The 17,242-nt window shown below is 45.2% G+C and overlaps 2 protein-coding genes across 2 annotated transcripts; both read left to right on the forward strand.

Annotated features, from left to right (window-relative positions):
• Nucleotides 1-5,116: 5,116 nt before the first annotated feature.
• LOC117865456 (uncharacterized) lies at nucleotides 5,117-8,493 on the forward strand. The gene is made up of 8 exons (XM_034749670.2): nucleotides 5,117-5,475; nucleotides 5,840-6,292; nucleotides 6,391-6,565; nucleotides 6,651-6,951; nucleotides 7,408-7,480; nucleotides 7,590-7,680; nucleotides 7,770-7,849; nucleotides 7,942-8,493. Exons 1-8 carry the CDS (start codon nucleotides 5,458-5,460, stop codon nucleotides 8,212-8,214), a joined length of 1,464 nt encoding a protein of 487 aa, XP_034605561.1. The 5' UTR covers nucleotides 5,117-5,457; the 3' UTR covers nucleotides 8,215-8,493.
• Nucleotides 8,494-13,854: 5,361 nt separating this feature from the next.
• LOC117862944 (uncharacterized) lies at nucleotides 13,855-14,578 on the forward strand. Its single transcript, XM_034746502.2, has one exon. The coding sequence runs from the start codon at nucleotides 13,948-13,950 to the stop codon at nucleotides 14,368-14,370; it is 423 nt and encodes a 140-aa protein (XP_034602393.1). The 5' UTR covers nucleotides 13,855-13,947; the 3' UTR covers nucleotides 14,371-14,578.
• Nucleotides 14,579-17,242: the final 2,664 nt, after the last annotated feature.

Raw genomic sequence — 17,242 nt, forward strand, 5'->3', positions numbered from 1 at the left:
GACAATGGAGAAATCACTATGGTACTGTAGATGAGATCGCTGTCTGTTGCAAATCTTGTCTTTTGGAAACTCGGTGTTCTCAGTGATTGGCCAGATCTCCTTTAATAGGGCCCAGCCATCACAAAACTAAGCAAATATCTAATGCATGATGTGATCCTGATGGTAGGATTTCTGGTGCCCAAAAGTAAAGCAGAACACAAAAGAAAGGCCTTGTTTAGTTCAACCCCAAATCCCAACTTTGACACTATGCAAAAAGAAGATTCTCCATCACATCAAACTTGCAGTACATGCATGGAGTACTAAATGTAGACAAAATTAAAAACTAATTGCACAGTTTTGTTGTACTTTGCGAGACGAATCTTTTGAGCCTAATTAGTCAATATTTGGACAATAATTCACAAATACAAACGAAATGCTACAGTGTTGCTACAGTAATTTTGACACCCCGAAGTTGGGCAGCTAAACAAGGCCAAAGTATCAAAAGGAAAAAAGAAAAAGAAAAAAGAAAAAAAATGATTCCCAGAGATTGAGTTGCAGTAGGTCCAGCATGAGGCATCACATTCATGTCTGCAATGCCTTCATTGATGGTAGCAGCAGAGTCGCGGGCAGGCATGAGATTTAGGTGGCCAGCATGCAATAATTCATTATTTCATTTATTATATAAGGACATCTCCGTTGGCTGAGACTTTGAGACCAGGTTTCTTGCTGCATAAATTCTGAGCTAACAACCGCTTGACTGCCGGTGGGGGTTGTTATTTCACCACTGCTGCTGCTTCTGCTTCTGCTTGGCATGAAATGGACCACACCGACGGCATGTGCAACCGTACCTGCAAAGTCAAACCCTCAATTTTGCTTTTAGAATTGGAAGTAACAGAAGGTCAGAAAGCCTGTTTGTGACAGGGGATACTAAAACATACTCCTCTCTGTTTTATTTTCCAACATTCATGGGCTTATACAAATATGGAAACACTCTTGCATGCATGAATCATGGACACTAGCATTCGAACGTTATAGCGGCAGCGATACCTTACCGCTACCGCTACAAGGTAGCGGGCTTAAGATAACATGTTTGGACTTAGCGGTCACTATTGTCCACTATTGCGGCCACTATTGCTCATTTTAGACCGCTATGCGCTATATTATGGTTCAGTTCAAGTGATATATTAATATGAATTAAATGGTAATAATAATATTTAAAATGATTATTTAGGTAATGCTTAAGAATTATGGATGACAAATAAATTTTTTATTCATTGATACTAGAATTCTGAGCAAACAACCGCTTCACTGCCGGTGGGGGTTGTTATTTCATCACTGTTTCTGCTTCTGCTTGGCATGAAACGAACCATACCGACGGCATGTGCAACTGTACCTGCAAAGTCAAACCCTTATAGTAGCAGAAGGTCAGGAGGCCTGTTTGTGACATGGGATACTAAAGCATAAGAATTCCTCCTTTTCTTTTCTCCGATTACAAGTCGCGGGCAGGCATGAAATCATTCTCCCCCGTGTGGTTTGTGCAAAAATCATAAATGTTCATTAAGGTTTTGATTTCTACTAGTAGGGTTCCATTTGTCCACATCTCAAAATTTCCCCAGGGCATGCAGCAAGAACCACATATTTTCCCAGATGGGCGGCTGGTTGTGATCATCTTGCTAATGCTTTGTTTGTGAATAGTGTTTGCTAATCTTCACATGCGCAAGCAGATTAATTAGCGCCAGCAGTGATGTCAAGCAAAGTTGGTCTGACTAGAAGTGCACTTTTTCTTTAAAACCCTACATGCATGTGGCTGCTGGTTAGCACTTTGTTCTGAATAATGTCATCTCCATATCCATGGGACGTGATCCTCCTCATCCAATGGTTGCCGCCGTCTTAACGTTAACAAATGCCCGCTCCTACGTGGCACGCAATCTCTCGGGAGATCATTGCAGGACGTCAGGATCCTACGTGTCATCCCCATGGGCCACAGCTGGAAACGGCCTCTCATGAACCTCCAACCAAATATGCCTACCTACTCACTCACACGAGTCATCCACCTGCCCAGGTAGAAACCCTTTGACATTGTACAGAATTGGGCTTTCATATATAAAATGAGATCATGGACATGTGGCAGTTAGGTTTGACACCCGTCCCTTCTTGATATTGCCCCATGCTCAAAACTAAACATACAGGACAAACACTAACATTTTACTCTATTTTTTGGGCCACCATCAAAGCTATTAGCTACTGGCCTGGTTTTGAACTATTGATTTACTAACTCAGAGTGAGAAATAGAGATTGTAAATTTACTTTATTGTAGTACTAGTACTTTTTCTAATAGAATCAAAGCCATACACTCTTTTCTCAGTGTCAATTATTGCTAACATTTGCAAATATTTTTTGAAGCAATGCAGACCATTCATTCTGATTATATTGCAGAGGTAGGTGAATTCATAAATGAAAGGTGTGCATTGCTAAAAGAATTTGCAGGTGAATTGATAAAGATAATTTGAGAGTGAATCCTCATCTTCTTGGCCAAAATATACATCAAAGTGTTTTCCTTGTAAAAATGTCTGGATTATAATTTGACTTGTACACCAAACGGGACCACTGCACACTGGGGGGGTGGGGGACTACTATACTACAAGCTAAGCTAGAACTCCTGTACATGCGCACCAAGTTAAAGCAGCAGTGCACCAAACTGCTAACCATGGTGCATGGTGGGTGTCCCAATCCATATTAAAAATTCTTTGGTTTGTACAGTACTAACCACTAACCACACCCTCCAGCAGTAGGGCCATAAAAGAACATCATTTTCAGAAATCACCATCCATGTAATAACTAAGTAGCAGATAAAAGAGCAAATGCATGTTTCATCATGCATGCTGTCGATCTTTAATTTACTCCGTGATGACACATCGATTTTGCTACAGTAGAGAACGCGTTTTATTTTTGTAGTGTTGTTCCCATCAGAATCCTTCTTTTGTCAAAGCGAAGTTGACCCAAGCTAGGGCTTAGAGATTTGTACTAATGCACAGTGATCACCAAAAGCGTGACACTTACAGCCACCAAACAGCATGTCCCCTCTACGCCTACCGGTGGACTCTTCTCAGAAACTGACATGCGGGTCTGGTGGCATCGATAGCGTTCGCTGGTCCCATCATTAACACTTGGCACAATCCTCGGCAGCGTACGTAACGAATTTCTCTGGTTCCTGATTTTCTTAGATATTTCGGAGTGTTCATTTCACGTCACGTGCAGGTAAAAGCAATACAGGAGTGTGGTGGTATTTTAACTTGATACCACTTGAGTAAAAAGGCTGCAGTGTTAATTTTGCAAACAGGACGTCAAGCTACTCTGATTCTAGAAACAGTTTGTATATTTATGGAATACTTATTAGACTGCAGGCACTAAAGGATTTTTTTTTTCCTTTTCTTGGGTCTCAACACTGAGATCTTTAGAAGTGAATAAAATGGAGATAGATAGAAATTTGTAGTTTCGATAACCTTCTTAATGATGAAAACTACATAAACTCATAGATGCTTACAAGGACAACCACTTCTATTTCTTTTAAGAAAATGTTGATGCCATATCTTTACGAAGAAATTAAAATAAAGCACCATCTTGTGTACTGGTGGTGTAAATTACAAAATTAAATATACACTAGTTAAATGGCCATGTCGTTGTTATGTGTACCGAAAACTTTTATGAGATAATATTTGTTTTAACTAATGATGCTTTAAAAATATCGAAAATAACTCAACATAGAGGAGAAATTCCAAAGCTACAGCTACGCATGAGAGCACCAGTGAAAATTTGATCTGTCTGTATGCTGTATTAAGGCAATACAAAAGTTTTTTTTCCAATTTACTGCAGATGTACATTTCTTCTTTTCTTTACCAAATTTCAACACCATGTACCAATATCGCCAGTCAAATTATCCGAGCTTTCTCCGTTACCTACTTGAGAGACCCTAGAAAAGAAAAAAAATAGCAAACATATTTAGATGTGTGTACATGTGGCGCATAGCATTCTAGAGAATACCAAACATCTCTATACTCCAATTTACACGAGATAAATATTGTTATTGTATATTCTATTTAGGATTATTTTCATTTGTTAGGACATTTTCAAAGTTCTCCTACCCTATAGATTTGACACCATCATACTTTTGTTTTCCACTGACCTAATGCAATATGTTCTGCTTAGCTAAAAGACTGAACTTTATTATAGTATTATTAATTGTACATCAACTATTTTACTTTCTTTTTGTGAAAGGGCCTTTAGGCTAGTGGTTAGAGCACCTAAATAGCAGGCTCAGGTTCGACTTCCCGTGGGAGCGAATTAATCAGGTCTGTAATAAACAAATATAAAAAAATAGGTTGGGGTTTCCCTACTGACTTTGATCAAAAAACTATTCTACTTTCTTAATTTTTCAATCTTATTTAGATGTACAGATGCCTTTGAAATAGCCTAATAACCAGACAATGGCCTCATTAAGAAATGTGCCAGTAAAAATCTATGTCCTGGAAACAATAATGCTTGTGCTGAAATCATTTTACTGACTTTAGTGCAAACAATGCAGATCTTTGAGGTACAATGCAGATCTTCTAGGTCAACCATCATCCTTGTCCTTTCCTCGTCCACCAACTAAAAAAACTCAACTGGGAACGAAAAGGAGGTACAATGCTGATTTTTGAGGTCGGCAACAATGAAACCTTTTTGTGATGATCACAACAAGTTGAAACATTTGTCTGTCTTGTTTCGAAATATAAGCATATTTTTCCAATGACACTAGATATACAACCATAGTGGAACACAAATCGCCGTCACATAACATGTATAGAAAAATTACAATATGGAACTTATTCTGAAATTGTCTGAAAAAAGAATTTGGAAGATAATAATACCCGTAAAAAGATTCACCCCATGATTAGCAGTGGGAAAATTGAAGCAGCAAATAAAGGAGCTGGTGGGTTTCCCTTTCCACGCGGGGTCCAGCCCTTGCAAGCAACTAGGTGAAACCGAGGAACGTCGCTGCTGCGGTTGGCTTTCCCTCTCCGCGTCCTCCTCCTCCGCAGCAGCACTGGCCACCTCATGCTGTCGCCTCCACTCTCTTCTCCACCACACCACACCACTCACTGGTCAATTCTCTCGCCGCGCTCCGATCCCCTCCCACCCCACCCCTATTTATGATGGCTGATCGTCGCCCACTCCGACGAGTACCAATCCATCCATCCAATTCCAACCATCCTTCTTCCTCCTCCTCTACTCCCTAGCTAGCCCCTGCTCCCTACTACAAGCTGCAGGCAAAGGAATCTGCTAGCAGGAAAGCTTCGAATCGTATCCATCCTCCACTACATTTATATTCCGGCATCGATCGATTGATCGCCTCCCTTCCGTTTCCATCACTGCCCTGCGTGAGTACTTGGTCATCGGTGACGGCAAAGGGAACCGAACCCAAGATTGCTTCCTTGTTGCATGCCGGCGGCCATGCAGGTGAGGATGCATCGCTCAACTCCTCCTCCTCCTCTTCTTTCGTCTTAGCATGTGTGCAGAGTTGGATCTGCCGAGTCAGGGTTCCATGTCGATATCACTAATTGCCCTGCCTCTGGTTCCTTGTTTCTTAATTGGGGGTCTTGCCATCGAATTCGGCAGCTCACTGCTTTCATGTTTCATCAATCACTCATCTTGTCAGATGAGGACCTTAGTTGCTCTGAATTTAGAGTGTTGTTCTCATGGTAGTCGGCAGGTCATGTGAAATTCTTCTGATTTTTCGTTTCTGCTTGCATGTTCACCACTGAATATATGCAGCTTCAGCAAGCACTGAATACTGATCTGAATATTTTTTACTCTTTTCTAGGACACCACTGCACCACCAGCACATGAACAGAATCCTGCATCCGACCAACGACCGCGCCCACATCTCTCGATCGACATCCCGGCATCAAACCTGACACCAACGCCGACAGAAGGCGACATCACCCCAACCCCTACAGGTTCTTGCAGCACCAGAAGGGGGGGAATCCCCATCACGCCTGTTTCTTCTTCCTCCAGCACAAAAGGCGCGCAGAAGCCGCTGCGCTCGCCGTCCTTCATGCTGAGGCAGACGGTGAAGAGCCTCCTGCCGATGGGGAGCTTCAAGTCGTCGGTCACCAAGAGCTACGAGGCCTCCTTCTCCAAGCTCTTCAACTCCAAGTCCAAGGTCATGGCGAGGACTTCCTCGCTCCCTTTGGACGACGTCGCAGGGGTGGATGCTCTGTCACACTCACAACATGCCGTTGACAACAAATCCTCAGCAAGTTGTACCGCCGCTGTAAGAACATAATTTTCATGTCATCCATTCTTGTAAATTTTACTTTTTGTGATCGGTCTCATCATCTGATTTGGATTACATATGTTGGTGGCAAACAGGAACCTGCACTTCACATATGCCGCTCGCAGTCCCTCCCCATGAACATGAAGAAATTCAACGCCAAGAGCTTCAAGAGGATGGACTCGCTAGGCGGCATGTACCGTGTTGTTCCTTCGACACCGAGAGCCCCAGCTGCAAGCAATGTCATTCCTGATATAGTCCCTTCAGAGTCAGGTGGGTGCTGTGCCAAGCTTGCTGTATCCTACGGCGGTCACTGAAAATTGTTACTGACAGACTCTGCATTCGCTCCTTCATTCAGGGGTCGGCGAAGACGATGGCGAGGACATTCCGGAGGAGGAAGCCGTGTGCCGGATCTGCATGGTTGAGCTGTCCGAAGGCAACGACACCCTGAAGCTGGAGTGCTCCTGCAAGGGTGAGCTTGCTCTAGCGCACAAGGACTGCGCCATGAAGTGGTTCAGCATCAAGGGCACCAGGACCTGTGAGGTGTGCAAGCAGGATGTGCAGAACCTCCCGGTGACCCTGCTACGTGTCCAGAGCGTGCAGCGCGAGGCGAACCGCGTCGGCAACGGAGGCAGCAGATCAAGATACGATCGGTACAGGTAGCTTGTTAACAACCTTGCAGCTCTCGTCGTCAGCATTTGCGTTCTCTGTGGAAGCAGAACACCTAAGCTAGTGCTGGAGAGTGACACAATGCTAGTTTATTATTGTCGAATGACAAAGTTTGACCAGAAATGCAGAACATCATGAAAGCAGTATTGATTAGGAAAAAAATGACTAAACAAAGTGATTAAACAATATTTTTACCTTATAAACAAAGTGAACAAGCCATGCTAGGATGCTACTAAGACCTGCATCATTAGCATCTAATCTTCATGGAGATAACACCTGTACCTCCATTTTTGGAGGGATGCAATATAATAATTAGGACACGATTAGCTGGTTTCCTACTTTAAGCAGATCAGACACACACGTGTCGTCAATTTAACATGTGATTGATGCATGTGTGCTAGTGGTACACTAACTCTCATCTGAAACTAACAAACTTGAATCTTCAGGGTGTGGCATGGGACACCTATCCTCGTAATCATTAGCATCCTGGCCTACTTCTGCTTCTTGGAACAATTACTGGTACACCTTCCTCTCCTCTTCTTGCCACTTCTCTACAATCAATGGTTAACAAACATATGGTTTGCTAATGTTTTTTTTCTCTCTCCGGTACTGTGTGTGACACTGACAGGTGGGCCATGACGGCATTGCTGCGCTGGCGATATCGCTGCCCTTCTCATGTATCCTGGGCCTCTTCTCCTCATTGACCACAACAAGCATGGGTATGACGTGACATCCAGAAGTCAACACGCACACACGATTAGCTAGATGCTCTGATTTCAGAACCATGATATCATTAGTAACGTTGCAGTGGCAAGAAGATACGTGTGGATCTACGCGGCAGTCCAGTTCCTCTTCGTCGTCTTCTTCACCCATCTGTTCTACAGATACGTAAGCGCGCATCAAAACAGTAACTTCTGAAGAGATTACTACCGCGCACCGTAAAAATGCTGAACCAGTGGTCTTTGCAAAAACTTCTGCAGCTCCATTTGCAGGCCGTGATATCCATCATCCTGGCGACCTTCGCTGGGTTCGGCGTGGGGATGACCGGGAACTCCATCATCGTTGAGATACTACGGTGGAGGATGAGGCGGAGGGCGCCTCCTACCCAGGCACGCCGTGATCGCAGAGCGCGTGCAGCTCAGCAGCATGCTCCGGCGTCTGATCAACCTTCCGGGCAATCTTCGGTTGCCTCCGGGGGACAGAACGACACCGTCACCAGCGATGTTGAGAACCCTGCCGTCCCTCAGGCATAGAAGAACATATATATGCACAGTTCTTTTTTTAGTTACATGTCTAGCAGTTGTAGTTTACCTGAGAGGTTGGGGCCTTGTTTACTGTACAAATGGGAGAAAATAGGTAGTCTAATTTTTTTTTCTAATGTCAGAGATCCTGATCTCATTCCACATTCCAGTTTTTTTCTGCAGCATGTATGTAGTGTAGCAGCACTGAAAAGAATCAGTGCTAATGTCCTTTATCAGCATGTACTGATGCATGCTACCTTATGAAAGGAATATTCAGTATGCAGTACTTCACTTTATGGTGTATAAAGGTTGTTAGACATATGTATGCATCCTGTTAGAAATCTGAAGGAAAACAAGTAAATTGTTTGGCATGCTTTTGGCTCCTGAATTTGACCGGGAGTTATGTCACAGCACTGACAAAGAGGACTTTCATGGGTCGTGCCACAAGCTCTGTGCACGGCAGGTCATGTGTACAAAGTGTTCTCATTACAACACCGACGAAATTCGTAGGCAACTTTGCCAGCCAAAATTGGCAAATTCATATCTCTACAGTTGCAAAACAGTCACATCAGTTAGAAAGAAATAAGTACATACATAAGTGATCCTTGTACAATTGCAAAACCGTAACCCCGTACCAAGTTTATTGCAGATACATAGTGGTTCAAACCGTGACAATAGCAAGGTACTAAATAGCATTTAGTGATTCGGCAGCGGATTAGTGCCAGTGTAGCAGATCGCGGATAGCGGGTGCTATAGCGGATGCTAAGTCCAAATAGCAGAATTCAAAAAATAGTCATAAATTTAGAGCATATATGAATATTAACATCTAGTTTACATAAAAAAAGTTAAAAGTATTAAGTTAGCCATTACATTTCACAGTAAGAATTACAAATAAATAGATATAATTAAGATGTATAGATACATATATTAATATTAAATTCTCATATTAATGAATAAAGTTTATTTGTCATCTCATAATTCTTCATCATTACCTAAATAATTCTTTTAACATTATTATTACCATTTGATTCATATTCATATGTCACTTGAACCGTAAATGTAGCGAATAGCGGCTTAACATTAGCTGGCCGCAATAGCAGTCAATAGTGAACAATAGTGGCTGCTAAGTCCAAACATGCTTTCTTTGATCTGCTACCTTGTAGAACAGTCACTATTGCGGACGCTACGAATGATATTTAATACCTTGGACTGGAAGCATTCATACTCGTTTTCTCACCGCATTCAACAACTCAGATAAAGCTTACGAACTACGAAGTCACAAAGCCCAGAGAGATCATTTTTTTTTTGAGAGAGAGGAAGCCCAAAGAGATCTAGGCAGTAGTAAAAGAAAACGCGCTTCTTCGCCTTTTCTACCCCACAGCATGGCCCATTGAAAATTTAAAATTGGAGCCAATGGGCTTTTAATCCATTATTGAGGCATGGATAGCTCACTTGTTTTGTTAGCAGCGAGCTGCCTGGAGCTTGAACTTGAGCTGGTTTCTTTTACTCGTTTCCTTAATGACCCAAGAGCTAAGATAATCTCATAACATTAACAAGCTTATGAGCCACGTTGGCTCGCTCTCCAGCCGTACCGCATTGCAAAAAACGTTTATTTTAATCTCATATGCTTGAAAATTGGTTAACATGTATTAAAACAAGATAAAACTTTAATCTTTATGGGGTGGTAGCCTTATATGGGCTATTTGATGTGCACGTAACGATTTAGTGTTTGAGAAAAAATGTTTCAATTCATTTATGCAGGTCATTTTCAAAAGAGCATATTGGCTGCGATTTTGATCCCATTTAAGTATGAGGACACAAGGGAGATCATCTGTTAGCATCATGGAAATAGGGGTCCCTCGAGGAGGCGCTTGACAAAGGGGCCTACCCGTAAGGAGGGGCTCCTACCTCATGAGGCCCAAACGAGGAGATAGGCCGGGGAGTCTCAGGCCCTGGGAAGGCAAGGAAAATATCGCTCTTGCCTAGCGGGACCTACATGTGGTCCACGTGGAGGGAGCAGGCCACACCCTGGAAGGCCTCCCGGGGGAAGGCTCCCTTCGAGGCAAAGCAAGTGGTGGCGTATCCTAGCATGGGAAGGGCGCGACAGTCGAGGTAGGCCGTCAGTAGGCGCCCCATCGCCTAAAAACACCATCATTATGGTTGATGGGACGCGCATGGGTACCTCAAGGACCGATGGCCTCACCTATCTCGTGGATCCTCGCACAGGGGCACGATGGCCTCCGGTAGGATCCTCGTCGTTGGATCCTGCACCTCCACGATCAGCATAAACAGCTCCGAGATTTCCGTCTTGGAGAGGTTTGTGCCCGCCCCCCGTAGGGTGCGTGTCGTGTCATTGTCGTCGGTGTAGAACCACGCCGAGCGGACCCACGCGCACAAGGGCATAAGGCATTGGTGGAGGAAGTCTGCCACCACCATGGTTGATGTAAGCCTAGCCTGCCGAAGTTGAGCAATCCGGTCCAGCACCGGCTGCCACACTTTGCCAAGGACCGGCAAGGCAAACCACATGTCAGGGATGGCAACCGGGGGTCAGGCCAGAAGGCAGAGGCGCTGGTGGGACACGATGGTGTTCATGTGCAGCCACTGTCTCTTCCAGTCCTCCTCTTGTCGCGGAGGACATGGTGATGTACTCCCCCTCACGTGCGGCCTGAAGCTTGAAGAAGAACACCCCCACCACATGAGGAGCACTACCGGTCGACACGCTCAGACATTGGAGGTAGAAGAAGTGGCGGAAGAGCTCGATGGAGGGCCACACACCGACGAACATCTTGCACAGATGGGCAAAGATGGCCAGTGTGAGGACATCGTTGGGCGTGAGGTGTAGCAGATGCACCTGGTACTCCTCTAACACGGGGAGGAAGAAGGCGGAGAACGGAGGAATGAGCCTATAGAAGAAGAAGGGGAGGAACATGACCACCTCCCTTGGCTCATCAGGGGTCACCGGATCCGTCACCCCACGGATCGCCGTGCCACTATCCGTCCCAACCGGAGGAAGCATCGCGTGGATCCGCTCCAGGGCATCTGCGACCATGATTGTGGAGCGCCGAAGGTGGGCAACCCGAGGGTCACGCTGCGGTAGCGGAGGAGCGCGGCGGCTGGAGCGATCACTCCTGGCCATGGAAGCAAGCAGAGGAGCGGTTGAGACGATTGAGGTGAAGGAGGCAAAAGGTTGAAGATGACAAGTGGAGATGAAGGAAGCCCTAAGGGCTCGCACATGCGGTCTTATAAGGCAGCATGCGTGGCGGCTAGACTTCGAGAAACAACCGCTGAAGAATAAGTGCGGAGGGTTCCCAGAATCTAGGGGAATCCCAACCAAAAGCTTGAGTGATGGTCCCGAGGCAGAGACGGAACGTCAAGAGGAGGTCCCCTTTCTTCTACTAGCCCCCAAACCTGACCTGGAGGGAGACAGTCCGACAAAGGGTTGGGGGCTGCTGTCAAATCCATGGGAACGGGGTTCCTCGAGGAGGCACTTGACAAAGGGGCCCACCCATAAGAAGGGGCTCCTGCCTCATGGGGCCAAACAAGGAGATAGGCTGGGGAGTCTGAGCCCCAGGCAGGCAAGGAAAATATCGCACCTACCTAGCGGGACCCACAGGTGGTCCACATGGCGGGAGCAGGCCGTACCCGGGAAGGCCTCCTAGGAAGGCTCCCTTCGAGGCGAAGCAAGTGGTGGCGTATTCTGGCATGGGAAGGGCATGATAGTCGAGGTAGGCCGTCAGCAGGTGCCCCATCCCCGTACGTAAAGATACTATCATTACAGTTGATGGGACGCGCCTGGGTGCGTCAGGGACCGACAACCTCACCCATCCCGTCCAACAGGTAGCGAGCGCCACCCTCGTGTCAAGAGCGCCCCGCCATGCTCCCGGCTGCCCTTTGTTAAAGAGGCGGGCCCACATTGAGGACCCAGGAGGTGGAAAAAGGCCTCCCGGGGACACTGTCAAAAGGAAGGCCCCCACACTTAGGGCCCAAGAAGCGGCGAAGGGCTCCCGGGAAGGTCCCCGAGAGCCAGGTTCAGTGCTCCCCGTCCCGAGATGTTGGGCTCGGGACGATAAAAGTAAGGATTACCAAAGTAAGATGGTAAAATATGAGATTGGTGTACAGAGGACTTAGGCAGGGTGCTCCAGCGCCGTGCGTACCAAGGCAAGGAAGCATCAAGGCAAATGGATGGCGTGTCAGAGGAACTGTAGCAAGGAGGGCAGCTATTGGGCCGCCGTGTTCACACACACAGTGTAAAGGGATGGATTGGGGAACAAGGCTCGCCTCAACTCGTCCCATGGGCCTGGCCTATAAAAGGCCGGCTCTTGTCCAAAAATTGACAAACAACTCTAAACAACATAACACACATAACGTAGGGTATTACGCTTCCGAACAGCCTGAGCCTAAAAACTCTCTCTGAGCATAATCACACACTAACTCCCCCCCAACGCTTCTCGAATCCATACGCACGAACTAACCCAGACTGGATCTCTAAGGGGTCCCATGGATCCCCGCTCTCGGTGCTTGACCACCGTCAGCATCTGTTCGTCACTAGAGATCGTCGCTTTGGATATATTCGCAAAGAATAGATGGAGAAATAATAATAGACTATGCTTTTGAATTTTTTATGCTCTATGTGTACCTATTTCTCTATTTTTTTGTGTTCGGCTTCTAAGCTGAGGATGATATAAGAATTTGGCTATGTGAGGTCAGAGAGACTTTATCTAAGAAAATCCAGCCGTACCGCTGCTTTGAAGCGCTCGTTTCCTGTGCGGGTGAGCTCCCTACTAAAAAATAAAGAATTCCTTGAGCACTAAATTTTGAATTGTTCTAGCGACCGACAATCTTTTTTTACCCAAAGCATAGAATGAAATGTTCCCTGTGCCTATTTTTTGCAACCTCAACTACTCTACTCTTGTATTAAGTTTTTTTTTCCTTTTGGAGATTTAGGGTTGAGAGAAGCAAGAAGAGGCACGAGCATTGAGCAGTGAAGGCCTGAAGGAGAAAACTCTGGACCATTCTTTTTTTAAAAGCCTTTCACTTCTCAATCCTTCCTTTCTGATGTCTACACAGTCTTAATAATTAATAAATACAAACAACTTGCACCAACAATCAGTAAAGAAGGTAAATGTAGCATTGGAGCAGTAGTAAAAAGATTCATGTTAGCTGTGGATGATGAATGGAGACACACACCAAAATATTCTTTCCTTTGCGATGCAGTCAAAGGTAGGGCCGATCGACCACCGGTTAGCCAGACACACACACACGCACGCACGCAGTACCTTTTGAGCGATCGATTCCTAATTTCCCATGCTGTTCAGTCCACTTTGCATCCAGACACACGATTAGCCAAGACTCTGTTAATTAGCCAAGTTCCTACTGCAGTGCATCGCTCGTATAGTCGTATGCCATGGATTTTGTCAGAGACTCCTCCTGTAGCTTCTGCTGCTTCTTCTTTTTCCAGTGGCATATATCTGCGTATGAATCTGAAGAAACCCTCTGGAGCAAGAAACATATACGCAGCAGTACATGCTTTGGGCAGAGGCTCAAGCCTGGAATAATCGAATCGCTTGCGCTGAGGTCTCAAGTTTCCCCTTCACGCACGCCACCACGCATCGCCATCTTCCAATGGTTTTGTTGTGCCCTATATATACGTGCATCCGGATCAGAGCCAGCTTCATCGATCACAACTGCATTTCATCGATCGAGTTACCTATCGATTTTCTGCTCCACCACCACATTACACAATCAATGGCTTCCAACAACAATGCCGTCGCCGCCGAGGTGAGCACCGCCGTTGCCAAGCTCAACGACCACCTCGCCGCCGCCCTCACCGGCGCCAACGACGATGCCGCCACCAACACCATCATCACGCTGGCGGGGGAGAACAGCGGCGCCACCATGGACGCCTCCGCCGCCGCGGGCGACGTGGAGGACCTCGTCGTTGTCGGCAACGCGGACGCCGATGAGGACAACGACAACCAGGAAGGAGAGCAGGAGGAGGAGGACGTGGTGATCAGCGCCTACACCAACAGCAACTATCAGGCCGTCAACAACTCGGTGCTCGTCTCCGGCAGCTGCGCCGTCAACGACCCCGGCGTCCACGTCGTCGTCGTCGAGCACGTCGACGAGATTCGCGACTACGACGACGACCTCGACGCCCAAGAGTTCTAAGCCCCAGCTGCTAGCTAGCAGCTAGAGGTGGTCATTGCAAATGGCTTGGTCGTTTGATGAGCAAACTAACAGTGATTTCTTCAGCATCAGTACTACGTAAATGATGTTCTAAAAGTCGATGATGAGGTGATCCATGGGAGTTACGTACATCACATATATTGTATCCATGCATGGCATATATCTATATATTCTGGGTTCGTTTATTTTATTTAATTTGCAAGACTTTGGATTAATTTCTTGCTTTAACTGGTTCATGTATTAATTAGTACTAAATGTGTTGTGTTTGCTGGAGTCGGTCGACTTTATTTGCACTGGTACCACTACTGTAAGTTTCTTGAAACCATCACACACACACACACACACACAAGGTTTTGCCAAAAAAAAAAACAGAACCATCAACCACCAGGCATCGATTTAGCGGTCACCGACCGTACCATTGCTACTTGATCCCTTCATCATCTGGATCCCTAATAATTGAAGCTAAAACAAATCATGCTCAACCAATAATTATGTTGGGGGGAGAGGAGAATCTTAGGGAGAGATAGTGATGAAGCAGTTCGGCTACTGGGATCCCACCGGACGGCGCCGTCAAGAGCAATCATATATGCATCATCGATTTTAGGATCCGTTTGATGTTTCAGGAATTCAGGTGACCCTAGCAGCTCCTTTTCAATCCCTAACTTTTACCATACCTCACGCATAATTTCTTCTGGTCTCTTACTTTTTTCACCTTTGCTATTTTATTTCTTTGTCCAGTATAATGTGGCACCCGTTACAACCAAATGTTTGACAGCGGTTCATAATCTTAATCGACAGCGGGTTCAAGGATAATCTTAGCCTCTTAGGTCCCGTTCGACATGGCTTAATTATATGCCATTTCGGTTTACTAGACATGCATGCATACTGTAGCTGAGCCATTTTCCAAAATGATTTGAAATGTACTAAAAAAGGGGGTGAGGAACGCCTAAAACGAAACAATTCGCGCTTCCGGTGTCAACTTCTCAAAGGCTTGCAAATTAGATCCCTTATGTTGTGAGGCTTGCGAATTGGGTCAAATTCTGAAAAATCTCTTAATTGACAGAGGGATCGAGGATACTTCTTTTTTTTTTTAGTATGGTCCCCGCAAGGAAAAAGGACCTGCAACTGCGAATCCCTGCATGCTCGCCTTCGGTTGCACAACTGCTAATCTTTTTAATTTTTTCCCCACATGGCCACACTGCAACTGCGACGCATTTCTAGCTGGCCGGATTTCATTTTGGTAGACAAAGTTTGTGGCACGATCACTCGGAGTATTAAGAAGAACAAAGTCACAATCTGAAATAACACGCATGCCATAGGGATCGCATCAGCATCGATGATCAGCATGAGCGTGAGCAATAGCTTAGGGTGCTCTACTGTTACATTAGTAGCCAGGTGGATGCATGCCTGTAAATAAAAGATCATATCAAGCTGATCGACCTGAAGATCACCCACACTAGTAGTGAACTGATCTGTCTGTCCATCAGCCCGTGTGGTCCTGAATTAGGACTGCTAATCCCCCATCATTAGACCCACTGCACATTGAGTTTGAGAGATGGCCTCCTAGCTACCTTAATCATATGATCCATCACTACCCAACACTTTTGTGTTCACAAATTTAATTTGCACTGCTGGTTTGTAATTCTCTACTGCAAAAGAAATCTAGCTAGCACAAATATGAAAATCTGAAAAAATAATAAAACTATTTCTCTTTCAACTCGCAATTTGGCACCGTTGAGTTTTATGATTCTTTTGCGATTGTGTAAGGGGGGTTCTGTACTTTTCTTACCATCAAAAGTAAAGTTACACAAGTACATCAAAGAACTTTCTGTTCGAGATCCCGAGCTTTGGAAGCAGGGAAAATTTTGAATTCCCAACTCGAAGCATCTCTTGCCCTAGTAGATTTTGTTGACGCAGAATCTGGACCTCAAGCTTCTGTGTTGAATAACATGGAGGACCCGAGAGATCGGCTTAACTCCAGTGCAGGTTCCAAATCGGCTCGCGAGTGGTGCAAGACGTGCCAGTCAATTTGATCTGCAATTGACAAGGTAAACGTAAAATTCATGAGCCGATAGGCGGCGAAGCCTTCGAGCTCATAAGTAGGTGTTCTTTGAATAAACATCATTAAGATATATTTGATGTAATCATGCGATGTAAATAAACAAAATATTAATGACTGTGCCATCGGCTATGTCAGCCAACGGGCTAAGATAAAGCATTATAACACAACAGCCATAGAACGAAGCCCTTATTAACCACTCACTTATCAGATAAGCTAATAGATCTAGCCAATGTCTTGATATGTGTATTGAACTCAGACAGGTAAGAGGGCATTGGTATCAATTTACTAACTTAAAAGATTAGAACATAGCAACAAGGACCAGTCGATGCTGACTGTACACAAGCTAGATACATTAATAGATTTTAATTAATGTCTTAATAAGTGTATTGAACTTAGACAAGGCAACACGAATGAGAGGGCATTAACCTCGATCTGACAATATAAAAGACTCGAGCACAATCACCAAAAACCTCTTGCCTACTGTTTGCAAACTGATTAAGGTAACAAAATCTAATCAATGTCATGACCGTGTAATTGAACTTAGACAAGGTAACACGGTGAGAGTACATTAATTTCGTCTCGTTAATCTTAACAGACAATCTCGCGGCAGCAAGGCCTCGTACGCACCCCTATCGGCTCAATGATGTCATCATGCTTCTGTGAGATACGGATAAGACCCGTCCAAAGCATCACTCTCAACATACGGTTAGCAATACGAGGGGCATGGGTAAAGATCTATTGGATCTACATGTAAAACAAGAAAGGCATGCAAGATCCACCAATCGATACGAT

This window comes from Setaria viridis, chromosome 7 (assembly GCF_005286985.2).
Source record: "Setaria viridis chromosome 7, Setaria_viridis_v4.0, whole genome shotgun sequence".
Taxonomy (NCBI): domain Eukaryota; kingdom Viridiplantae; phylum Streptophyta; class Magnoliopsida; order Poales; family Poaceae; genus Setaria; species Setaria viridis.

Bases quoted from the DNA above. Each gene is read 5' to 3' on its own strand.
- LOC117865456 (XM_034749670.2), top strand. The intron at 6,952-7,407 runs GTAGCTTGTTAA...TTGAATCTTCAG, and splicing joins TCAAGATACGATCGGTACAG to GGTGTGGCATGGGACACCTA. The intron at 7,850-7,941 runs GTAAGCGCGCAT...AAACTTCTGCAG, and splicing joins CCCATCTGTTCTACAGATAC to CTCCATTTGCAGGCCGTGAT.
- LOC117862944 (XM_034746502.2), top strand. From the start codon at position 13,948: ATGGCTTCCAACAACAATGCCGTCGCCGCCGAGGTGAGCACCGCCGTT.